Source organism: Mesoplodon mirus (assembly GCF_964341445.2).
Source record: "Mesoplodon mirus genome assembly, chromosome: 6".
NCBI classification, from domain to species: Eukaryota; Metazoa; Chordata; class Mammalia; order Artiodactyla; family Ziphiidae; genus Mesoplodon; species Mesoplodon mirus.
In genome coordinates this window covers 43,703,141-43,730,212 of record NC_138982.1, presented here as the reverse complement: position 1 = coordinate 43,730,212, position 27,072 = coordinate 43,703,141, and the positions used below count along the sequence as shown (strand labels likewise).

Here is a 27,072-nt window from a genome sequence, read left to right as displayed (position 1 = left end):
ATTATTTATTTTTAAAAGCTGCTTTAATATTTTTTTGGAATAAGGGAAGTAATAATTTCTTAGCTGACCCATGTAGTTATTGAAATGTCTGTAACACTTCCCTAAGGAGGGAGCGAGTAACTTTGGAACACAAGGAGAGAGGAAGGCATAGCAAACCCCCTACTGCCCCCACCACTGAACTACAAACCTCAGCCCTGGAAGGAAATCTGTAGCCTGGAGAATTTTGGACCTGCATCCAGATGATATAAAGGCCCAACAGATATCTCTTGGGGTATGTCAAAAGGAGAGGTTTTGTGGCCATGGAGCAAAGATTGGAGATAAAAGAGAAGGACTTGACTGTGGCCCAGCCAGTTGTGAAGACTGTTGTGTACATTGTCAGGTTCTTTCTAAGCATCCCTCCATCCCCTCTTCAGTAGCAGTCATGCTGTTTGAGCAGGATTGACATCTCTTATCTCCCATAGCTCCAGAGCTGGATCATGATTGGGCCAAACAGAAGTTTACACCACTGAAGTTCCCAGTGGTGTAATTTCAGCCCCTTTGCACAGTGATTGGACCATGTAGGTGATTGCTTTAGTTGGTCTAATCAAAGTGGGGGGCAGGACCACTATTCTAAGATGGGGGAAAGAAGCTTTTTTTCTTCCACTGGATGTGAAAAAAGAAACATATATTGTCTGGTTCATGCTGGCAGGCATCTTGCAACTACCAGGGCAGCCAGACTTAGTTTAAGTTCCTGCCCCAAAAGAGAGAACAGAAAGATGAAAGGGAAAAAGCAAAATAAAATGGATTTCAATGATTCTGTTGAGCCACTTGGTCAAGCCTTCTTAAAACTCAACCTACCCCTGGTTGAAGGTACCTAAAAGATTGACTTTTAAGTAAATTCCTTTAATTGCTTATACTATATTGAGTAATAGAATTTCTATTACTTGAAATAATGTAGAAGCCTCTATAAATCTCCCCCCCGCCAACCTTGCCCTGCCTCCAAAAGAGCAAAAGATTGATTCTAGAAGCAGAGGCAGGGCTGAATGTCCAGTTGGTGGGTAATAGGAGCCCAGCTACAGGACACAGATTGAAAATTGCTGAGCAACTGAAGAGCAGAGGGGCCATGTCTGGAAACCATGAAAGAGGGAGTCCTCAGTGTTTGGAGGGGGAGGGAAGTTCTCAGAAAGCCTGGCTGACATCAGAAAGGGCCTGGCTGTAGTCTTTGGAAAGCAGACAGGGCAAATAGAGTCTACCCAGGCTTCTCGCTCCTGTTTCCACCCTCCAGAGCCCCCAGTCCACTATAGAGGATAGGAAAGCTCTGGGTTGATTCTATGCGGGCAGATATATCAAAGCTCCAACCTCTCAACGGCCAATGACAGGTGGACTCTGGAACTGATAAGGGAAAAAGTGGACAAGGGAGGCAACATCACTAGGTCCAACTTAGGGAGTTGGAGTAGGCTTGTGTTACTCTTCTCTCCAACCGTCTTTCCTACTCCCTCAGGAAGCATCCCTGATCCGGACTCATGGGGAATGCAGCTGAGGCTTTTTCATACCTTGGGACTTGGCAAAATATTGGATGCCCTTTGACTCTCTCTTCAGCCTCTTTTACCTTGTACAGCATTTCTCACCCTCCTGTCTTCATTCTCCCTCAAGCCCTCTCCTTCCAGAATTGTCTTGGTTTTGTGTAAAGAGTGCTGTGCTCAGAGTCAGGTGATCTAGGGTCTGAATCTTAGTTCTGCCTTGTAGTAGCTCTGTGACCTTGGTTAGTTGCTTGGTGCCAGTTTCCTCATTTAAGGAAAAATGCCAGGATGCCAGTTACCTCACCTAAGGAAAAATTGGGGGAAGGGAAGAGCACAGTCAAAGGCATGGTGTGGATTTAGAGGTCATATTCAGGAAGTGAAGAGTTTGGATCTGGCTGACCTGTCCAGCATTTCTTGGAAATATCATCAATCATCCTTAAGTAAGTATACCTTTGCTTCCAAATTACTGTCATACTTCTTAGTGACACTAATGTTTTCTCTGAGTCGAGTCTTTGTATGCATGGTGTACTTCTCCAGATTAGTGTTCATCATGACTTTTTATTATACTTCTGCTTCAGCCACCCTGAAGGATGACTGTTTCTTCCCTTTATCACTCAGGAAACTTTGTAACTTTTATATATACCACACAGCCTCTAATTTAGATCAGGCTATTTCAAATATACTATCTAAGTTTGGTGAAAATTTGTCCACTTAGATTTGAATTCTGTAGTATCTCTTAAGAGACAGAATCTTAATTGTATTATTAAAGACAGAAATTATGGTTGGACACATTACTCTGGGTATAGATCATGTTCAATGTAAAACGGGGCTTAGTTTGGAAACCACTGAGAAATCAATAGCTCAGAGCATGTGAGCCCTTGAGGAGGCTTCTTAATAACCTGGTCCTCATTTTTTCATTCAGAGAGTATTACAAAGGGCCAACTCCCAGCTCGGCAGAGACTTCCCAAAGGGAAAGATCAGAGAGCCATCCTCGGTCCAGAACATTTCAGAGAAAACAGAGTGCAAGCGTTGGTGATATGCCTACACTGTTTCTCTGGCCTGAGCTCTAGCTGTTTCTGAGAGTCACGGTCTAACAGAACTAAGAGAGCTCGATTGTGAACGGAAGCATGGCCGGGGAGGTCAGTCACAGCCCCAGGGAAGCCTTCCTGGGTTTGTTTTGAATGTGTTGAGGATGGCGCTTTTCATGGCACTTCTCAGTGGCTCTCTAATGAAGACCCATAGAAGAGGTTTTGCTTAGGACTCAGCAGTGAGAATGGTGCTCTACCAGAATATCTGGTTTGTTTTTGCTGTGTAGACACTGAGAACCTTCCCACTCTTCCTATTTCCTTTTTACATTGTTGGCTACAAACATTGAGTCAGATTTGTGGCCACACCTGTCACACGTGTGTAGGAGTACATGGAATTCATTTGTGCACCAACTCCAGTCCTGGATCCTTCTTACAGTTTACTCTCTTTTACCCCCTGTTTTATTTTTACTGATTTAAAAATGTTTTAGTATGAAATTTCCAAACACACTTAAGAGTAGAGAGAATAGTATAGTAAGCTTCCATATGTCCATCCCCCAGACTAAAGTTATCAAGATTTTGCCACATTTGCATTATCGGTTCATGCCTGGAGAATTCTGAAGCAAGACCCAAGTACCCTGTCATTTCAAGCTTAAATACTTCAGTATGCATCTCTAAAAATTTTGGATTCAATCTATAATCAAATTTCTCATGTTATGTCAAATATGTTTAATAGTCTATTTAATTCAATCAGTATCCAAAGAAGGACCACATATCACATTTGGTTGTACATCTCAATTCTCTTTTAATTTATAATAGTTACCACTTCCTCACTTTTCCTTTGCCATTTATTTATTTGGGAAAAAAAAATCATGTGTCTTGTAAGATTTCCCACATTTTGGACTTTGCTGATAGCATCTTCGTAGTAATGTTTGAGATATTCCCCTATACCTTACATTCCTCTACACTATCTTGAGGCCTGATCAGATTCAAATTTAATTTTTGACATGAATATTTCATGATTAGTGTAGTACAATTCCTCTAGCATTATATCAAGAGGCACATAACACCTGGTTGTCTTTCTTTTTGTGACTGACTCACCCTGTTCCCTTTTTCCCTGATAGGCAAGAACTTTCTTCGGTTATTTGTTTATTATTCCATTTATTTTTAATATATGCAAATATTTATCTCTCATTCTTAGACCAAAGAGTATATCCTGGAGATTATAACAGTCTATAGAGACAATCCTCATTCCTTTGTTTAGCTCCATAGTTCTCCACTGGGTGGATGTTCCATATTTATTCATCTAGCACCCTACCAGTAAGCACTTAGGTTCTTTTCAATATTGGCTACTAAAAATAATGTTGCAATGAATAACTTTTTGTGTATACCATTTTCTATTTTTGCCATTATATTTTAGGCCTAGATTTCTAAACTTCGGATTGCTGGGTTGAAGGGAAATGCATATATTATTCTGTTATATATTTTTGGCTGTTTTAAAATATAGAAAATATTGTAATATTTTGTGCACCTTTGAATGCTATTTTAAATTTTTTTTCAAGAACTTGGGGGCATAAATTAATTTTTTTTTTTTTTTTTTTTTTTTTTTTTGCGGTATGCGGGCCTCTCACTGTTGTGGCCTCTCCCGTTGCGGAGCACAGGCTCCGGATGCGCAGGCCCAGCGGCCATGGCTCACGGGCCCAGCCGCTCCGCGGCATATGGGATCCTCCCAGACCGGGGCACGAACCCGTATCCCCTGCATTGGCAGGCGGACTCTCAACCACTGCGCCACCAGGGAGGCCCCATAAATTAATTTTTATTTTCATTATTATAATAATAGTTTTTGAGGCAATAAATAAATTTATGATTGTATGTATGTCTATCATTTATAGGCATAATTTTCTGTCGTGAAAATTGATATTAACCAGGAATTATCCATATACTTCCCTCTCCCCACCAGTCCACCAAAGCCAACACCATAACTACCAGGTCAACCTTTCCCTACTCCCCCAGATTTCCCCATCCCTTGCACTCTAAACTTGGCATTGCCAGTAGGGTTTCTACACTTTTGTGAGGATGGGTCAAGAAGGATTTTATGGCAGAAAGAAATGACCTAGGGAGAAAAGTAGAGGGATGGGACATAAGAAAACTGAGGCTATAGAGGCTGGAGATGGGCAATGTGGTGGAAAGATGGGGGTAGCAAAAAGAAAGTTTAGTTTGTAAAGTACTATTTGCAGCAGGCTGGGGAAGTCACAGATCTGCGATTGCTTTAGCCTCTTCCCTTGTCCCAAGCTTCATCTGGGAACCTGGGTTCATTCTGCTTTACTTTTGCTCAAAGTTTAGCTCTGGATTATTGCACTGATATTGGCATTTGCCCTGAAGGTAACTCTCCCTTTTTCTGACTACTGCTAGTTTCAGCTCAATGTTTTAGAAGTGAATGTAAAATTTCCATGTATTTATCTAATTCATGTTCCCAAGCACTCTGTGAGGTAGGAACCATTATCCTGTCCCCACCTCCCACCCCAAATCAGCCGAGTGAGGAAACAGGCTTTAGAGGATATAAACTTTTCCAAAGTTACACTCGTAGTAAGTGGCGGAGCCTTGATTTCAGCCTTGTCTCTTTGACTACAAAATACATGCTCTTAACCACTGTGCTTCCTGCCAACTCCTCCTGGGGTGGACTATGACCATGGCCTTCAAACAGCCACTCTGCGGTTTCTCTTCATGTCAATCCACGCTTCATGTTGCCCACCAACTGTCCATTTTAGAACATGGCTAAGACAGCACCAGTCTAACCTCCTTGATATGCCATCTCCATATTTCCCACCAAGATGTACAAAAAACCACAAAGGACACAACTGCAAAAGCACTGGGAATTGAGGATGGTGATGGACTATTTGCTAGTGTCTTGGAAATTTACCACTAGGTGAGATGTGGAGGGGCTTAAAATGACCAACTTTTCACTTTGACCTGTGAAACAGTACAGCAGAACTAGCCATGATGATGCTGGAAAGCAGATTTGGCACTCCCCTCCCGCAGTTCCTCTCTCCAGGCCATAACAACCCTTCATCTCTAAGTCATAACATCTATTGGACAGCAATTCCCTGGGTGGGAGGGAAACAGAGGAAGTGTCTGTGTTAGTTTCTTCCTGGCACAAAATATAAAATCAACCAGATGTAGAAGCAGAGCCTTGGGGGCAGCACACTCCGGGGCTTTGTTTCCTGAGACAGCACTGCCCTGTCCCTCCCTCCCCACACATGTCTTTCTTGTGCCAAGAGAAGTAATAGATGGGGAGAATTGGAAAAAAAATTGGGCATAGGGCCAGTTGGGAAGGAACTCAACAGATCTAGGCAGGAGGAGGGGGGTAAGTTACCAAGTTTTGTTGAAGGAGGCACTCAAGACAGACAGTAAGGGACAGGCTTCTATGTTGCTTCGGAGAAAGAAAAAGAAAAAGATTTTAGAGGGATATGCTATGGTAAATGGGAAATGGATGGGTGAAAAGAAAGTTTAGGACATGTTGCTTTGTGTTATACAATGTAATTCCCCATCTGGCACCTCTGTGAGAAATGTCAATAAAAATATAAATTATTTTCCATTGCCTTTTTGGATTGTGCTTCTTTCGGTTGTAGCGCTGTTTAATGAATGACCATTAAGGTGGTCCAAAGTTATCTCCCCTTCACAGTCAGACAAATGGGCAGTGGAAGAATTGAAAGATTCCTTCTTAGTTTGAATGAGTCACTCCTGATGCCTGACTATAGGACAATCACCTCCCTCCAGGGTGTGACCTGAATGAGGGGAACCCAGGCAGGCATGGAAAGAGGGCATCCATGTCACCTGTTTGCTGGAAAACGTTGAGCCTTCATGGATCTTCTTTCAAATTTGAGCAAATAGGCAAACAAATGAACAAACCCCAAATCAAGCCAAATAAAAATAAAAACACAATCCAAATGGAATCTATAAATACAATTAAGCCACAAAAAAGCATAGTAATACTCTACAGCTGCAAAGGAAGTACAAATTTAAGAGAAGTTACTATAGGAAGCAAAAGCATGCTTTAGAACAATCTGCTTTCCTTTTTCCTCCAACTCTGTTTCTTTCCTCCTGTGGTTCCCTTGTTTCTCCCAGTCTTTCACTGTTCCATACTCTTTCTCTTCTCTTTACCCCCCTCCACATGTCCTCTCTCCCTTTCTTCTTCCCTCTGCATCTCATTTTCCCTATTTTCTGGTTATCCTTTTGAGTTTCCATAGCCCTTGCTAAGGACGACATGGTGGGCATCTTTAAATCTTCCCCTCATTCTCCATCCTGTGTCATGGGAGGCGTGTTGGGATCTGAACTTCCAGGTCCTCTCAGTCCCTGAGCCACCTGGGATGGGGGAAATCTCTCTTCCTGTGGCTCCCTCCTTTGCAGAGCTTAAGTTCATGTCTTACATCAGATTCCCTTAACTCTATGTTCACTTGTTGAGGCTTGTTAAGGAAGCCAAGGTGCATCAGGTGTGTGGCAGTGGTGATGCCCTATGTAGAGTCCAAGCGTGCCTTGGATTGAGTTTCCTGGAAACAAGCTCAGAGACAGAGAGTTGCGTGAAGAGTTTATTGGGAAGTGCTCTCGGGAGTTACACCTGTAGGGAGGTGAGGAAGGCAGAATTGGATAGACAAGAAAGGAACATGTGATATGGTTGCAGCTGAGCCTCAGTCTACCCTATGGTGGGCTCTGGAAGTGAGATAGCCCTTTGGAGTTGTCTCAAATCAGGCCGGGGGGAGGGACAGGTCTTTGGATCCATGAATCAGCTAGTCATTGGCCTTTGGGAGCCTACTGTGAAGGGCAATTCCCAGTGAGCCATCAGCATTTCCAGTATTCCTAGTTGAGGGATGGGAGCATCGGAAGAGAGTTGGGAATTTGGGTGGAGAGCTGGTGTGATATCCTGGGGACAGATATAATATGGCTGTTTTATCTTCACCCATCCAATACACTCTTTCTTCTGCAGCCACAGTGATGAATGAGACAGAGGGTAATCAGACGTGGGTTTGGTCTTCATTCAAGGTACAAAGAGATAATGACCAAAATAACAAAGGAGTAAGAAAAAGACCAAGAAAGGGAGATATCATCTTTGGGGGATGATGTGGGAAGGTTCCCTGGGGGAGGCAGCATTGAACTGGGCCTGAGAAATAGGCCAGATTTTGATAGGTAGATATGAGGGGTAGGTAGCAAGAATGTAGGCAGGGAGTTATCTGGAAGCACTTTAAGTCTTTGCAGGTCTTCAAGCCCCAGATGATTGTGAATAAAGAAGATCTAATTTCTCAAAGTAAGTGTCCTTTAAAGACATTTACTTTGGATAAAGCATAGAGTGGATAGAATGGAATGGAAGAGAAGCCCAAGGGACCTTGACCTGGAGATGTTTTCATATATTAACACCTCGAAGATTTCAGGAAGCTACAGGTGTGGAGGTGTTCCCCAAAGACTTTTAGCATCTTGTATTTAATAGAAGTTTATTTACAGAGCCATTTTCTGAGGCTTGAGTCTTGAAGTGAGGGTTGGGAAAGCTCCAAGAATGATAACTGTTGCTGCCTTTAAATATCTGAAGGGTGCCATGAAGTGGCGGGGGAGTGGGTATCAATGTGGGTTCAGAAGGCAAACCTAAGATCACTATATGGATGAAACAGGAAAACAGATGGTTCAGCTCATTGAAAGAAAGAGTTTAATGGAAGACAGTGCTTTTTCAAAATTAGGCAGGTTATGGAGTAGTGAGTTGACTATAGGATGAGGTATTCAAGAAGAAGATAGAAACAAGATTAGAGAGAAGATTCTTTGGAATTGGCAGTTGACCTAGATGAATTTTAAAGCCCATTCCAGCTCAGAGGTGATATAATAATGGCTAACATTTATTCAACATTTACTATGTACCAAATACTATTCCAAGCACTGTGAACATATTACCTCATTTATTCCTCACAAGTTTATAAAGTGGGCACTATTATTCTGTTCATTTTATAGATAGAAAATTGAGACTAGGGAGATCAAGTCATTTAGCCAATTGTCACATGGCTAGGAAGAGGTGATGCTGAGATTTGAATGCAGACAGCCTGACTCCAGAAACTGATCTTCATCTCCTGTGAGACTGGGATGTCAGAACCTGTGGCATCATTGCCCAGCCCATGTGATGCAGAGACAGTCAGTAGTCAGAGCCCAGAACAACAGTGATAGACTCTGATGTGTTAGCAAATGTCCCCTCCACCTGGTGAGTTACTTAGCTCAGTAATCTATAAAATGTCTACAAATAATGTTACCCAAGGGACACATCACTGCTTCTTACCTCAGGCAGGAATGAGATAATCAAGCCCTTGACAGTCTCTAAGTGATGGGTTACTCAGCAAGTGGAGAGTAAATTTGCAAAGCATTTCTTTGCTTCTCTTGTGAGGTTAGAGGAGGACCAAGAATGTGTGTCCTAGTTTTCCTATCAGAGTGGAGGTCCTTGAGGGCACGAAGTGTAGACATATTTCTTGGGGCCCAGCAGATCCCTTCTCGCCTCTTGCGAGTCAGCCTGGATTCCCAGACAAGAGCACTGAGCCCATGTGGTTCTGGCAGACACAGCCATGCCCTTAAGGGGCTTGCGAACTATTAGAATTGCTGTCACAGTCACAGCTCGCTCACACTCAAAACAACATGGCAAGTGTAACAGAGGCTCCAGAAAGGCTTTGCAGTGGCTTAGAAGACAGCGAGCATATTCTCACAGGGAACAGTGGGGAATCTTCCCAGTGCAGGCTTTTTAACTCATTCATTCAACACCAGCTTTCTTAGATGCTGTACTTTACATGTCAGTGAGTAAGTCAGAGGAGGAACTTGTTGTCAGAGAACTCCTCTTTTCTTGGGGAAGACAGATCATCCTGCCATTACCCAGCACAGTGGTTAAGAGGCTGTGATGGCGCTGCCATCAGACTTCAAACCTCCTCTTCACCACCTGCTGGCCAAGTGACTCGGGACAAGATGTTGAACCATTTCAAGGCTTATTTGAGTCATCCATGAAAGGCAGAAAAACAAGAGCTTACTTTATAGGGCTGATATGAGAGTAAAATGTAAACCCTTAGCAGGGTGCCTGCTTGGCATACAGTAAGTGCTCGGTAAATTCTAGCAATCCTTATAAATGTTGCAGTAGGGAAAATGTGGGCTGAGACGGAGAACATAGGAACTCCCGCCCCTGCCACAGTATAGGGGAGCAAGCATACCAGGCTGGGTAAGATGGCGCTCTATGAGAACAAGGCATTTCAGACAGAAGAAACAGCAAGAACAAAAGAGGAGGGGGGATTTCAGGTCCCGTTCTGGGAAGAGAGGCATCGGCCAGGTGGGTTGAGCAGGGATAATGTGGTGGGAGATGTGTCTGGTGAGTTAGATAGAGAGCAGGTCATGGGTGAACTTGAATGTCATGCTGAGTAATTAACCCTGGGATGTGGCCCTCAAGTGTGAGGTGGGGGATGATTTCCATACTTGTACATCCTTCTTTTGTAGACTCTGCTGAATTTGCTTGGAATCAGAAAAAAACCTGGAAGATATACCAGTTCAGGTAAAGATATAACCTTGAGCTGTCTGGATGATGGGGTGCTTATTTCATAACTTTGGTTATTTAAAAATTTGAGTGGTTTTCTAAATAACCATCAGTCCTTATTTCCTCAGAAAATATTTCATAAAGAAAAATTTTGGCACAGCCATACCTATTCATTGGGAAAATAGAAAGTAGCTCCTTATATACGTTTCTGAGTATCTGGTGGGGGCGGGGGTGGTATGAAGAGGGAAATCCTGCCTTTGCCAAAGCTATAGGTGCTTCATAATTGTGGGCCCATAAACTGTTAGCACAAAGAAGAAACTTACAGACATGTGGTATAGTTCTACCAGTTTTAAGGTCACAGAAATGTAGGACCAGGAGACCAGCTTCTCTGGGTCACACAGCAAGTCAGTGACAGAATACAGACCCCTTATTTTTCCTTGCTCTCATTCATTCCACAGTTCTTGCTAATCCTCCCTCTCTCTTGTAGTTTATGAGAGTTTATATATGTAGACATGTACTGAGTATCATATTTACACCTAAGACAGGCCTTACATAAGTGCAGGGGTAGGTGGCGCCACATAGTCAGACCAGATGCCAGTTGCTTCCAGAAGCATGGGTCACAGATGTTTAAAGCACAATTCAGTCAAACAATGGCAAAGAGTCCAAAGAAAATATATAGTAAAGGTGTTACTTAAATTGAAAAGGCTATGGATGCCAAAGTCTTAAGACTAGTCAGGCACAAGTGGCCTGGGCGATGCCCAAGTCACTATGACCCATGAGCTTACTCTGCTGTAGACTTGGCTAGTTCTGGGCTGAGTTGTTCATCTGTTTGAGTCTTCTGGACCTGTTCCCTACGGGTACTCAGAAAAGGGGTTTCAGGCTCTTTGGTCTTCTGTCTGGTGTGAAAGCCATCTTCCTTCTGGTGGGGCTTGTCAGGGCTCCTAGAGCAGGTCTTGGCTCCTGGAAGCTCACAAAGGAGAAATGCAGCTTCTGGAGCTGGTGCCCCAGACAGCTGGCAGGAAGGCTGGCCTCACACCTGCCTGTGGGCCAGTCTCCCAGTCCCGGTCCATTGCCTCAGGCTTCCCTTTCCTACTTCTCTTCTTATCTGTGTCTGGTACTAAACATCCTGCCACCCAACCCCAAGAAAATTATAGCTTGTTCCCATCTCAGGCAAAGGGCTCCCACTCCCTGGAACTTTTCTCTCTCTCATTCATACGGGAGTCACACTCTTTTCAAGGGGTCAGTCTGGGCCTAGATTTTGGTCCCAGGGAAGAAAATAACTCCTCTGGGACACTGAAGAGAGAATCTGGAGTCTGAAGTTTCTCAGCTCCCAAGTGGCTGAGGTGAGGACCCCTTTACTCTTCTGCTGCTGAATCAGATCTACAAAGGAATTAACTTAGACCCTTGAAAGATCAATGCTGGCTTCTAAGAGAAAGTGAGAGCAGTTTTTGGTAAGACAGTGGACTTAACCAATGTGACTGGCTGTGAAGGATGAACCTGGGTTTTTCACTGTTCCTTTGTCCTGTTTGCAGGCTGCACATAACTCTCCAATTCCATTCACCTAAATCAAATACTGCAACCAAAAGTTACATATAAACTTCCAAATTAACCTCCAAACCAAAGCCAATCAAAAACTGAGGACCTAGAAAGATGAATATGGGAGAGCAAATCCTTCCTATTTTTTCCACTGAGGTCAATAGTCTTCTCTCAATAATTAAGTTATTGTTAAGTGGCTGGGATTATAACCTGATATCCAGCAATGCACTCATACATCACTCACTCAACAGACATTGAACATCTACTACATGTTGAGCAGTATTCTAGATGCTGGGGATCCCTGTGGTCTTTTATTTTGATCAACACTATAAAATTCATCTGAACACTGGTCTGAGAGAGTAAAGAATAATTTGTCTTTGTGGCCCACAGCCATGTTACATTACCTACATGCTAGAGCATCTAGCATATAAGAGTTACTCAATGGATGGATGTTGAATGAAGGGAACTTTAACTTTTATGGTTCACCAAGACTGTTTAACTCCTTTAAGAGAAAAGTCTTTTGGCATGAGAAGCTAGGCCTCTGGATAACAGAACTGCTAATTACCTGCATGTTATGTATACACCATGTATTTCAAACATAGACATTCGTTGGTGAGTGCATCTGAGGCTACAAGAGAAACATGTTTTGACTATTTTTGTACATATTAGGTTGTCATTATAGTGATAGGAAGATGTATGGAAAGATTCAGACCACAAAGGCTTAAACTAGACGCCTGCAGTTCATGGTTTCAAAGCAAAAAATTAGAAGAGAACGATGAGCAAAAGAAAAAATGCTTATTTACTTTCTATTATGGAAAGGTTCGACGTAAGAAAGTAGAAAGAATGGTATAATAAATGCACATGTACCCACAGAGTCAAAAATGATCAACTCGTGGTTAATCATGTTTCATCTATACCACCACCCATAATATTTTGAAGGAAATCTCAAATATTATGTTAAAGAAAATGTTTTAGAATGGCAGAAGCCTGCTGGTTGTTGAAGCTGGGTGATGGGAACGTGGAGTTCCATTTTTTGTTGTTGCTGTTCACTTATATATGTGCTTGAAAGTTTCCGTGATACACCGATGAAAAAATAGGAACTGTTTTGCTTTTGCCATTACAGAAAATTATATCAGAGAAGAGAATAAATAATACTCTTTCCCCTAAAGTTGTGTTTCAGCTCCAATATAAGGTATTCTTAATAAAAGCTTTCAAGTTTAATGAATAAAAAACAGCAGTGGTGCTCTGATAATATAGAGTTTTACAAATTATTTAAATAGAGTCTTCCAGCAGAAAAACTATAACACATTTTCCCCCTCTCTAAAAGTAGTTAATTTATTGACTGCTTACTGTGGGCTAGGACTTTGTTAAGCGCTCCACATTGCAAGGGACAGTGAATTGAGGTTTCGGGGAGTGAGAGGTTGGCATACAGCCAAGAAGAGCTTTCCAACAGCCAGAGCTTAGCTAGATCTGCTGCCTCTGGAGACAGTGTGCTCCAAGGCACTGGGGGTGTTCATGTCAGGCTGGGTGACTGCGTGACAGTCAATGGACTTCTGTGATTACTTGGACTTCAGTAGTAACCCTAATCCTGGATCACTGGGTCTGTCTGAAGACAGACGGTGAATGGTCTCCTCACTGTGGGCGAAGAGTTGCCTTCACACTAAATTAAAAACTGATCATCTTATGTCTGTGTAAAGCCTCACATGTGATAAATCAGAGTAACGGGTACATCTGATCAGGGTTGGACTAGATAAACTCACAGACCTCTTCCACTCCTTGACTCTGTTCTATACACACTTCTGTCTTTTCAGGTCATGTGGTAGAGGCTGAGCCAAAGTAATTGAATGTAATTGTGATCCAGGATTATTCTGTGGCTGCTGTGAAATACACATTTGCTGTCCAGAGCAGTTTCCCATCGCTTCCAAAAGAGAGAACCATATTTTCTCTTTTCATGGCTTTTCTTGGAAAGGTCATGTTTGGAGGGAGTATAGTATGTGGTATGATGGAATTTTCTTTCTCCTCCATTCCTTCTTCCTTTACCTTGCTGAGTAGAGGATCTTTGATATAAGAGAATGAAGGGACAGAAACCTTGCTAGTGAATCAAAGTTATGCAATGGTAAGTAGTCACTATTAGTAGGAGGAACATTTATTTGCTTGTAGATGCTTCACGCTAAAGGCTGAATCAGGGCCCTGAAGAGAAAGCAGAAGAGGAGAAGACAGAAGGGAGATCAGATTCTATGGCCATACCACCCTGAAAGTGCCTGATCTCATCGGAAGGGAGATCAGAGAGAGAAGGGAAAGTTCTAGACATGCATCCTAGATGGATTTTCAGTTGACTGATGGGTAACTTCATGGAAAAGTAAAAGAAAGTTGTACCCTGTCCTCTGATAGTGCCCTGGAGGATAGTGGCACATAGGACTCACAAAATTGAGCAATAGCTTAGAAGAGAAGCTCAGTGGTGGTAGTGAGGGCAGGAGGGGAAGGAGAGGAAAAGATTCCTATACATCGTGATAGGGCAGGCAGGGGTGGGTGGTAGTATTTGCGATGGTTTCCTTTACTGGGTTTCAAGGTGAGCAGCCCTACTGTCCCTTTCTGGTTATGTTTTGAGGTTGGGCTTGCTGGATTTAGTTTACTATCTGCTTTGCTTCTCTGATCTTTAGTTTCCTTTTTTGCAAAATAATGTCAACTTCTACTTGCATCATAGAATTTGACATAGCTTTTTCAAGACACTAAGCTTTGGAGGATAAGAACAAACGATTGGGCACTTTGGTGGATAGTCTGCAAAGGTGGCCACTACCAATTCCTGTCCTCCCTGTAGGTATATGCCACTTCCCCATCAAGAGGTGGAGTTTATTATAAGCTTTTGCACAGAAAAGAAAACCATAAACAAAATGAAAAGACAACCACAGAATGGGAGAAAATACTTGCAAACAGTATGACCAACAAAGGCTTAATTTTCAAAATATACATATAGCTCATACAGCTCAGTATCAAAAAAACAAGCAACCCAATAAAAAAATGGGCAGAAGACCTAAATAGACATTTCTCCAAAGAATATACACAGATGGCCAACAGGCACATGAAAAGATGCTCAACATCATTAATTATTAGAGGAATGAAAATCAAAACTACAATGAGTTATTACCTCACACCGGTCAGAATGGCCATCATCAAAAAGTCTACAAATAATAAATGCTAGAGAGGTTATGGAGAAAAGGGAACCCACCTACATTGTTGGTGGGAATGTAAATTGGTGCAGCCACTACGGAGAACAGTATGGAGGTTCCTTAGAAAACAAAGAATAGAGTTGCCATATGATCCAGCAATCCCACTTCTGGGCATATATCTGGAAAAAATGAAAACTCTAATTTGAAAAGATACATGCACCCCAATGTTCATAGCAGCACTATTTAGAATAGCCAAGAAATGGAAGCAACCTAAGTATCCATCGACAGATGAATGGATAAAGAAGATGTGGTATATATATATATATATATATATATATATATATATATTACTCAGCCATAAAAGAGAATGAAATAATGTCAGCATTATTGGCATTATTTGAAGCAACATGGATGGACCTAGAGATTATCATACTAAGTGAAGTAAATCAGAGAAAGACAAATATCATATGATATCACTTATATGTGGAATCTAAAAACATGATACAAATGAAATTATTTACAAAACAGAAACAGACTCACAGAATAGAAAACAAATTTATGGTTACCAAAGGGAAGAGCAGGGGTAGGGGGGGGATAATTTAGGAGCTTGGGATTGACAGATACACACTACTATATATAAAACAGATAAACAACAAAAACCTACTGTATAGCACAGGGAACTATATTTAATATCTTGTAAAAACCTACAATGGAAAATAATCTGAAAAAGAATGTGCATATATATAATATATATGTATATATATATATGTGTATATATATATATATATACACATATATATTAAATATATATATATAACTGAATCACTTTGCTGTACACCTAAAATAACACAACATTGTAAATCAACTATACTTCAATTTAAAAAAATAGGTGGAGTTTCTTTTCCAGCTCCTTAACTCTGGCCCTGTGATTGCTTTGACCAATAGAACATGATGGGAGTGATGTTCCAGGATTTCTGACCCAGCCCTAAGTGGACTGACGGCTTCCATTTCCTTCCTCTTGGAATGCTCCTTCTTGGAAACCATACACCATGCAGTGAGGCAGCCTAAGCAGCTGAGGAATACCATAATAGTGAATAAGGCGTTTTGAAAGTCCACAAATGACAGAGCATTGTGAAGAAGGAAGGGAAACCTAGATCCATAATAATTTTCTATTCCAGTGACAACAAAGTTCTGCCCATTTCCATTTCCTTGATGGAAATGGCCTGATAAAATCAAACTGCTACCAGGCTGTTGGCGGGTTCCCCATGGAGTCATGTCCCATTCAAGGGGTCACTGTTGATCTCTGCTGTTGTCATTTGGACACTCAGCAGTGAACTTAGAGAATAACTTATTTGCCACTGTGATATTCTGTATAGCATTGCTTCTGACCAGGCACTGATTTTAAAGCAAATGAAATCTGGCAATGGGTTCATACTCATGGAGTTCATTTGTTTTACTGTATCTCCCATCACTCTGAAGCAGCTGGCCCCAGTGAACAGTGGGGAGGCCTTTGGAAGGCTCAGTTATGGAGCCATCTAGGTGGCAGCACCTTGCAGGGCCGGGGTATTATTCTCCAGGATGTGGTGTATACTCTGAATGAGCAACCAAGGTTTGATGCTCAGCTCCAATAATTCAGAGGTGGAAAAGCTCCCTCAAAATTCCCTCTGATGGTAGTGATTTTACTTTTTTGTTTGTTTTATTCTTTGCTTCCTATCCCTGACAACTTTGGACTCTGCTGGTTTAGAAGTCTTGGCTCCCAAGGGAGGAATGCTTCCACCAAGGAAGAAAACAATGGTTTCATTAAATTGGAAGTTGAGACTACTACCTGGGCTCTTTATACCAGTGAATCAACAGATCATGGAGGGGCTTACTGTTTGGGTTCAGCAAAGGTAGTTCTTTCTGGGAAGGAAAATTCTTTGTTGTGGAACTGTCAGGTACATTTAGATCCTAGGTCTCCAGGCACTGTGTGCCAGCAGATACTTCTAGGCATTGATCCAACTCCCAAACATACCCTTCCTTACCACATGCCCTTTAGGGATATGGAATTGTCCCTGGTTGAGAATCACTTGTCACTAGTGCATTGTTTCAACAGTGACAATGTTTATTTTTTTATAACATTTTGATAAGCAATAATAGAATAATAAACTTTATAAAATATTTCTTTTTGACCCAAATAACAAATTAGAGACATGGTTTTCTTTCTTTTCTCTCTTTTTTCCCCTACCACTCTATTTTCTTTTTGGGGATTTAGTTTTAAACCATTTTATGGATTTAAATTGTGGTCACAAACTTTAAGAAACTAGCCAAGGTGAGGCCATTGGCTTTAAAGATGTTTAGATTTGAGACAGGCTGGGACCTGGGACCCTTTGCTGCAGTGCTTGCACCTGGACAAATGTCTCCTCGAGCAACAAAATATGAAGAAACTATAAGGGACTAAAAATAACTGTGCACATGCACAGTTGGGGCAAATTATGAACAACAAGATACAAAAAGACTAAAAACCCAACTGCCACTTCTGAGGAGTCCAGAGCAAAAGCAGGGCACTGCGCATGCCCCCTGCACTCAACACCACCAAAGGGGTGGGCAGATCACCTAAGCGCCCCCTCTGGCCCGACCACTGGAACCACCCCTACCCTTGCCCCATATAAGGGACTAGCTCGCTGCCCCCCTCAGGGAGTGAGCAAGGGAACCCGTTACTTGTTTTCACTCCCTCCTGCTGCAGCACAAGTCCCAGTAAAGCCTTGCCTGAATTTCTCATTTGGCCTCTTATCAATTTCTATTGATTAAAGAGTCTAAGAACCCTGTCAATAACAGATTGGCAATCTCTAACTTGTGGATATCATGACATCAGAGTTCATTTGATAGAGAGCAAGTTGCAATACCACAGGGTTATTTGCCTTGATAGAAATATGATTTTATTAGAGAAAACATTCTGCTATACAGAAAGATGTATTACATTGCTCTCTGCATAGTAAGCTCAGGTTCTAAATTAAACTTAATTTGTGCCAATGGGAATTGCATCAGCTGGTTATGCACACACATGTGTGCACACGTGCACGCACACCCACACACACTCACCTCTGGTGATTCTTACCTTCTGTGTTCTTGTTTTTCATCATAATGTTTATTGTAGCAACGACTGCAAAATATTTCTAGAGAATTTGTTCCTGGTGTTGGGTAATACACTTTGGCTCCAGGGCAAGTTCTAAAAGCTTCTATCAGCTTTACATACTTTCTGGAAATGCCCTCAGTTTCCATTCTCTCCTTGGCCTGTGGATGCAATGTGAGACAGCTCCCATCACACCTCTGAGACTGGTTAAGTCAGTTTACTTCTCTGAGTATAGATTGCCTTAATTCAGAAGCAAGAATACTGACTTGAAGGATAAAAAGTTTAATGAACTTTAAAATCCCTTCTAGTGTTAATGTTCAGTGGCTCTGATTTATTTTCTGTCCTTACTGTGTCCAGTACAAAGCTAGTGGAGTGACACCTCCACGGAGATCTTCAACTATGTAGCAGCCCCCAAGGAGACAGACCCTGACTCCAGGCACTACCTGCAATGCCTCATTAGAAGCATCCCTCTTCCATCCAGTGGCCTCCATCCGACCTCCTGCCCTCCAAGGATTCAGGTTTCTAAGTATAAAGCTCTTTGAATTCATACATGGCTACAGCCAGAGGGGACCTCAGCCTTGCCATCTAGTCTAATTCTTCATCGAACACATGAACAAACTGAGGCCAAGAGAAGTGACTTGTCCATGGTCACAAAGCCAGCCAGTAGCAGGGCTGGGATATATATTGACATATCCTGCCTTCCAGTTCAGTGTTCTCTCCGCTGAACCTGGGTGCCTGTCATCAAATGATTACAGCTTCACAGGAATGGTGCTCCTAGAGATGGCTTTCTGTGCTGTATTTCCTTTCGTAAGATTTCAAGCTGAATTTCTCTTTCAGCTCTAAAATCTTTACACTGGGTATCAGGGGTCTGTGGACACTTGCTCCATGAAGCTCAGCAGAAAAGGAGGCATCCGCAGTGATAACAGGGAACCTGGTGGGTTAAATACACTCACGTCTCTATCCAGGGGCTATGGCCTCAGGGTGGCCTACTGAACTATTTGCTGAAAGGATATGAATTTCAATTCTCTGAGTCTGGAATGACCATATCCAGTGATGAGAAGGTAGAAAGACACATTTATTTAGCAAATGTTTTGTTTTGACGTTCTATGCTGAGCAGTGTAGTGATTAAGCTGGGGCTTTGGAAACAATCACTTAGGTTCAAGTCCCAGTTCCATTAATTATTAGCTGTTGAATCTTGGGCAAGTTATCTAATCTCTCTGCTTTAGCTTACGTACTTGCAAAATGGAGCTGCTGCTGCTATTACCTATGTATAGAGATTATTATTAAGATGAAATCAATTCATATGTATAAAGCACTTAGAAAAATGTCTGATACATAGTAAGTGCTATATAGTGATTGCTTTACTGTGCAAACTAAAAGTATATTCACATAAAACATCAACATACATTTTGAAATGATACATATTAAATATATTAGAATAGCTACCTATGAGGATATAAGAGCATTCCAAAAAAAAAAAAAAAAAAGAACCCATGCAAGTAATTCCAGAGCCCCTGCTTTTAATCACTAGAGGCACTGCCTCTTTTTTTATCCCATTGCCAATCTGAATAAACTGAGGCTAAAATAAAGGATGCTAAGGCATCAAGCATTCATGCAGAGAAAGGAGGAGAACTTGGAAGATAGTCTCCAGAATCAGATGGGAGATTTAGGCCCTTCTTTTTCATCCCTAAACTTCAGAATCTGTAGGCTGTCTACAAATTAATACTGTTTGAAGAGCCTGCTCGGATTCTGCTAGCCACACCAAGCTTCTGCAGAGAGCAGAGTCAAGAGTGTGTTTTCCAACTGCAGAAAGCATCATCTCTGATGCCTGAAATGCAGGTCCATGAGCTTCAGCAATAAGTTTTACTCAAATAGGAAGCAAGAGTGTAACTGTGAGAGATTGAAAAAAATTAATGCTCCCAAATAGAAGGTTGCCTAAGTAAATTATGCCCGACCATATAACAGCATATAGGCAGCCTCCAAGCTGGAATAATATTAATGACCTAGACCTAGAAAATGATCTAGAAAAATATTTGTGATACATTGTTATTTAAAAAAAAGATCACAGTGTACTATGTAGAATGTGTGTGTATATATACACATACATGCACACACACACATATATATACACACATACATGTACAGAAAATAGCTGGCAGGGTGTGTACATCATAATATTAACAGTGACTATCTTGAGCATGGGTATTAGGAAGAGTCTTACTTTTGCCTTATTTTGTCTATATTTTCCAAGTTTTCTATAATAAACCTGTATGACTTTTATAAAGGAAAAATAATTTATTAAAAAATAGCCAAAGAGGCACCAATAGTAAAGGTTGTTTCTCCTACGGATATTATGATCCTCTTCTATAATCAAGTTGAAATTATCTTTTCTATTCCTTCCAGGCTGATGCAATAGCTCCCACCTTTGTGCACAGGTGGCTGCTCTTATACATGGCTGTCACAGCATGGATCCTATTGCATTCTGGTTACTGGGTACACACCCAGTTACGACCATCTGGCATATATAGAGCCTGGCACATGGGTATGTTTGACACAAATGAATTAATGAATTGGTAGGGGCTCAATAGCTTGGATTTGCCTACAAGCTCTGCCATTTATAAGCTAGGTGAGTCCCAGTCTCCTGATCTGTACAGTGCCAATAACAATTGTGGGTCAAGAGACCTCCAGTAGTTTTCGTATATGGCAAAGTGCTGGTCACAAGATGGGTGAGGGTGCAGAAAGAGGGTTTATTATTATTGCTGCATCTATTAACAGGTGTACATCTTCCCATCCCTATTTCCCTTTGGATCCCTAAGGCATCATGGTTACCATAGCAGCCAGAGGCTGATGAGACCTCCAGGGGCAGCAAGGTAAAGCTGAGCCAGTTCCCAGGTCCTCATGCATGCCCTTGGCAGGCCAGAGTGAGACGGTCTGAAGCTCAGCCTACTTTCAGGCCCCCCACCCTGTCTAGGGTCACTTAGATCCCAAACCCTGCCTCTGCAGCCTCAGTTTGGGGGCCCTGAAACACCCCTTCAGAGACTCCCTCCTTCCCAACCTCTGTCTCTTGGCTCCCTGCCTGGTTGCCGTGGAAACAGGCTCCACTGCGGACAAAGGAGGGAGCTGGGTCCTGCTTCCTCCTGGTCCTACTGATGAGGATTTTTAGACCGTGGAGACTGCGCTGCCCTGCCTTGCACCTGCCCTCACTTCCCGTGTTCTCACTCAAGTGGAGTTTGCCCTCCCTCGCCACTGACGAGACCATGTGTAAAAGTGTGACCACAGGTGAATGGAAGAAAATCTTCTACGAGAAGATGGAGGAGGCAAAGCCGGCTGACAGCTGGGACCTCATCATCGATCCCAACCTCAAGCACAATGTGCTAGCCCCAGGCTGGAAGCAGTACCTGGAGTTGCATGCCTCAGGCAGGTGAGTAGCCCAGGAAGTAGGGGCCCTACAGGCAGCCCCTGGGACACCTTCCAAGAAAAGACAGAAACATGGGGAACCCAGGTGCTAGGGGTCAGTCTTGCTGTTGGCCCAGTGCAGATTGGGAGGCAGAGAAAGAGTAGCTACTGGGTGTTGGGACACCTAAGTTTGATTCCAGCTCTTCCGCTGAGCACCTGGTAACTTTCCTTCTCTGAGTCATAGTCTCCCCTTCTTGAAAAAGAGGTGGAATATATTTATTCGTTCCAAATGCCGGTATTTTACATATTTTTATATTTTAATAACCTCTTAACACAATTGAAAGCCAAGAGAAGTGGGGGCTTGTGGGTCAAGAGACCTATGTTCTGGTCCTGGAACAGTTCAGTTTCCATCTATTTAATTCAGCTTAACCTAATATAAAATATTGAACACCTGAGGTGTGCTGGAAACTAGCTCTACTCTTTATGACCTTTGAGAAATTCAGTTTCCTTCTTGGACCTCACTTTCCCCACTTGTGGAAGGAGGGGTAGCATAGATCCTTGCCTCTTGGTTCATGGACCAGCATCAGTAGCATCACCTGGAACTTGTTAAAGATGCAGAAGCTTGGGCCCCACTCTAGACCTGCTGAATCGGAATCTGCATTTCAGCAAGGTCCCTAGGTGATTCATAGGCACAGTAATGTCTGAGATGACTTTCCAGCACTCTTGTCCATGGGTGGATTATGTAAAACTTACCTAGGGGACGTAAGATTCGGAGGCTGAGTGGTGCAGCCTGGGGGTCAGAAGCAAGGCTTTCCTTCCTTCCCTAGTTCAATTTATTCAATTCAAGAAACATCTGCTGGGTACCTGTTAGGTGTTGGATACTGGCTCTGCCTCTAACTCACTGTGTATACAGCTTTTTACTCTCTTTGCCTCAGAGTAAAACAAAGCGTTAATTAGGTGATTTCTAAGGTCCCTCCAGTTTTGATATTTTCCATTCCAAGTTTTGTAGTCTAGTTTGGGAGAGGGGAAACAGTCCCCAAAGGGTGTGAGTAAACGAGAAGAGATGAGAATGGAAATGTGGAGCCCCTTAACCAGCTGATGGCAGGGATGCAAAGGACTGGACACTCGCTGTCAGGGCCCAGCAGCTTCTCAAAGACCTGGAAGGCTTGTGGGGCTGAGTGGGGAGGGCTTGTGCATCCTCCCGACCTGGCTGATGACCTGAGAACCCCAGCTGGCCCCAGTTAGCTCACTCTGGGCGTGAACTGCCTCCACTTCCAGGCCTTCAGATACATTAACCCTGGCACCGGCCCAGAGGCTGAGAATTGATAATGGTGTCATTTTCTCTGGATTGGGGTCTAGCCAGTTCATAGTCAGTGTTGACAGGTAAGAGTGTGTGGATAGGGCTTCCCTGGTGGCGCAGTCGTTAAGAGTCCGCCGGCCGATGCAGGGAACGCAGGTTCGTGCCCCGGTCTGGGAGGATCCCACATGCCACGGAGCGGCTGGGCCCCTGAGCCATGGCCGCTGAGCCTGCGCGTCCAGAGCCTGTGCTCCGCAACGGGAGAGGCCACAGCAGGGAGAGGCCCACGTACCGCAAAAAAAAAAAAAAAAAAAAAAGAGTGTGTGGATGGAGCTTGCGTTTTCTCTGTGGCGCGGGCCATCCCTGCTATCAGACTCAAAGGATATTTGAGCAGGAAGGACTCTTAGTGCAACGTGCACATTTTACAGATGAGGAAAGGTGCCCAGAGCCAAAGGCCCAAAGGCAAGGCCTGAGGGCGTTGAAATGGAGGGCACTGAGGCTTCTGCAGAGCACAGAGGGGGGCCCAGTGATGGCAGAGCGCTGCTGAATGCCAGCTGCCTCCTGAGGCGCCTACTCTGCTCCTAGCAGAGTACACAAGGGGGCGGGCTGGGAAGCCACCCGGGGAAAGCTCATGAAACCCAGGGGGCCGTAAACACAACACCTCTACCTCCAGGCTCTGCCTACTGCCCCTTACCTCCTTCCTGCATCTGTTTCCACCGCCTCCACTCCGTCTTCTCCTCCTGCCTCTCCTCGTCTCCGCAGGTTCCACTGCTCCTGGTGCTGGCACACCTGGCAGTCGCCCCACGTGGTCATCCTCTTCCACATGTACCTGGACCGCGCCCAGCGGGCGGGCTCGGTGCGCATGCGCGTCTTCAAGCAGCTGTGCTACGAGTGCGGCACGGCGCGGCTGGACGAGTCGAGCATGCTGGAGGAGAACATCGAGAGCCTGGTGGACAACCTCATCAGCAGCCTGCGCGAGCAGTGCTACGGGGAGCGCGGCGGCCAGTACCGCATCCACGTGGCCAGCCGCCAAGACAACCGGCGGCACCGCGGAGAGTTCTGCGAGGCCTGCCAGGAGGGCATCGTGCACTGGAAGCCCAGCGAGAAGCTGCTGGAGGAGGAGGCGACAACCTACACCTTCTCCCGGGCTCCCAGCCCCACCAAGCCGCAGGCCGAGGCGGATTCTGGCTGCAATTTCTGCTCCATCCCCTGGTGCTTGTTTTGGGCCACGGTCCTGCTGCTGATCATCTACCTGCAGTTCTCCTTCCACAGCTCCGTCTAAGATTCCCTTGTTGGGCCCAGGTGGATGCTAGGGGCCCAAGGCCTGAGAGGCCAGCCAACTGGTGGGAGGGGGTGAAGAGAGACCTGAGTTGGGAGTGGGGATAAGTTCTAGTGCCAGTGCCACCACTGACTCAGTGGGGACCCAGGACAAATCACCCTGCTTTTCTATCTATAAAAGTAAGGGTTTGGGCTAGATCACTGGCTTTTCAAAGTGAGGCCCAGGACCCCAACGTTCTGCATATGTGCCTCGGGGCTTCTGGATTTGGAAGGGGTGAGTGAGTGCATTTCCCATCATGGTCAAACCACCCATCCCCAACTCCTACCTCCTCCTCTAGAGCAGCTCCATGTTAGATGGAGATTATTTAAGAGTTTTGTATGAAAAAGGTCCAACTGCATTTAAAAAGTTTGAAAATTACAGGGCTAGGTGTGATCTCAAGGGGCCTTTCCACAGCACTGAGCTCCTCCTTGCTTTCTCATTAACCCCAGCCCTACCCCTCATTATTGCCCGCATCCGGAGATGCAGCCTTACATTAGCCTCTGCCTGGTGTATGAGTCTCGTCCATAGCTCCGTCTCCATGCACAGAGCAGAGGTTCCTCTTGAAGGGAGAGAGGTGGAGGCACTAGGCTGCCCCTTTGTTCCTGGGTACGCAGGGTCCCTTGCTTCTGTTTTCCACACTCCCAGTTTCTGGCTTCCCTCCACTCAGGGTGGATTCTGGGGCCTGTCTGGTGCCCAGATGGTGCTTGGGGTGGAGTCCCATAGAGCTAGGCTTCCCACCCACTGCACATGAACCATCAGAGAATTTAGGAGAGGTTCAGAAGGTAGAATGTTAGAAGCAAAGCACAAAATCCCTAGGAAACAAATATAATGACTCTCCATTATAGTGAAGAGTGTTCAGAGTTCAGGGACCAAGTCAGACTGATTCTCAGTGGTTCTGATGGTCAGGATACAGGAAGAGGGGCCTGGCTTCTTGGGCTATTTGTTGAAACCCTCGTTGAGAGGCTTTCCCATATGGACTAGGCATGGGCCCGCTCACCAAAGATCAGCTGTCCACCTAGAACCACAGGGATGGGGGGCCATTAGTAAGAGAGGGAGCATGAAAGATGGGAAGTGTTTTGTCCTAGAGGAGTGCATAGATATGTGGGAGAATCCTAATCGCCTTCAAATGGGATGCCATATGGTGTAGAAAGGGAGGAGAGGAGACTTTCTGATGGTAGGGGTACAGAGTGTGATTTGGGGAGGGGAGGCAGAAAGCAGGAAGTGGGGCACCACCCTGTACTTTTGAGGGTCCTCGTCCACCTCACCTTTGTTAATAACTTGACTCCTTCTCCTTCCCCCACTGCCCCCCTTTCTAATGGGAAGTCACCACCCACCGTCTGTAGTGGTGGAGGGAGGAGGGCCACTTATATAAAGACAGGATACTTTAATAAAGATGGGATTTCTTCAATCAGGCTTAGTAGTCATTACTGTGTGCTTGGGATTCACCAGTGTCCCTGATCTGTAATGGGCTGTTGGACACCCCTCCCATGCTCTCTCTCCCCTTTCTGGGGTCCCTATATAAAGCTTGATCTAGCTCCAGCTTCAAGGTCTGGGCCAACTGTGTACATAGTCAGGAGGGATTCAGGCAGCCCTTGGTCAGCCATCCAGGGGACTCAGCATAAAATTAGTCTTACTCTTGCCCTTGCTCTGATTCTAGTAACTGCCTGGTGACTTCCTTTGCTTCACATACACAAGTGTTCATTCCTTTATCCAGGAGGCATATCCTGAGTGCCTTCTCTCTGGCAAGGCCTGATTTGGGTGCTGGGATCCAGCGAGCACTAAGGGGTAGGCCGTGTCTCTCAGAGATCTCTGCTTACTGCAGATATTCTCAGCCTTGGACTTCAGAAATCCTGGGAAGCCTTTAAAGAAATGTCAGTGCCTAGCCACCACCTCAGACCAGCAGAATCAGAATTTCTAGGTGTGGGGTCTGAGCATCTGAAATTAGAATAAGACCCCCAGGTGATCCACCTGAGCTGCCTGGTGTAATGCCTCCTAACTGAGGAATAGGCTTCCTTCCGCACCCAGGCTTATAATAATGAGCCCAGAGATCTTCCTTGATGACCTGCCTTGGATGCTCTAGGACTTGGGCACAGCTTCCCCACTCACTCCCTGGGGACTTGACCCTCCCTCAAACCTCCCTGCTCCTGCCTGACCACCTGCTGAATGGCTTTATCCTGCTCTGAGAATCTCCAATTTTGAGCTCTGCCACCCTTGCCAGATGCTTATCAAGCTTGGTTGTAATTACTTGTCTATAGCTATACTCCCTGCTACAGTGTGATCACGGCTTGGAAGTGACTTACTCCAGTCCCCACTGCAGGTATTGGTAGAGCAAGGGTCCAACCCTCGACTGGGTTTACTCCAGAACTCTTTTCTAAAGCATTAAGCTTCTTCCTGCTCCGTAGGAAGATGTCTACAATCTACAAACACCTCCTCTGTCTCCCTTATTGTCCCTTATACTTGCTAGGCTTATCCACAGCTTAGCCCTTGTCTTGGCAAAGACTTCTCTAGGGCAGTTCTTTCTTTGCACACGTGGCTACATGCCACATGATGACCTTGTTAGATGTACCCTAGGTTTTATAAATAAACTCCTCAGGGACATTCCAGGATCTCAAGCCTCTCCCACTGGTGCTTCTGTGCATTGGTTTTGATGTTCAAGTCAGGAGGAGACCTACAGGTACTTGAATTGGTGTTCCAGAGGCTGCAATCCTTAGCGTAGGGTCAGCAAGAAGTGCTGCCTTGATCACTTCCTTCAAACTCAGCAGGATGGAGGAACAGCCCAATGGGAGAACTCTTCTTGGGGCTCAGGAATCCTGCAAACCCAGAAGATCACCAACTAAGGATGACTTGCTATGAGACAGATTAGAGATGTCTTGATTGAGTGCCCTTATTTTATGGAGAAGAAACTGAAGTACTAGAGAAAGTACGAAAGTTGAGCTGCACTGCACAGCATGGGGTAAGGCAAGATCATGAAATCTGGGGTTAAGAAAGACTTGAGTCCTAGTTCTGCTACTTACTAGCTGTATGGTCTTAGGCAAATTAGTTAAGCTCCTTGAGCCCCAGTTTTCCTCCTCGTTGAAATGGGAATAATCGATCTGCCACGGAGGGCTATTGTAAGGAATAAATAATACACTATCTGCAACATTCCAGATACAAAGCCCATGTTCATTCTCTTCTTTCTGATGAGATTGAAT

The 27,072-nt window shown here is 44.2% G+C and overlaps 1 protein-coding gene across 1 annotated transcript; it reads left to right on the top strand.

Moving 5' to 3' along the window:
• Positions 1 to 21,019: 21,019 nt before the first annotated feature.
• Positions 21,020 to 23,845, top strand: LOC309806329 (receptor-transporting protein 1; the record flags this gene model as incomplete). The annotated part of the gene is made up of 2 exons (XM_082625099.1): positions 21,020 to 21,291; positions 23,326 to 23,845. 2 exons carry the CDS (start codon positions 21,020 to 21,022, stop codon positions 23,843 to 23,845), a joined length of 792 nt encoding a protein of 263 aa, XP_082481225.1.
• Between the last annotated feature and the right edge of the window lie 3,227 nt (positions 23,846 to 27,072).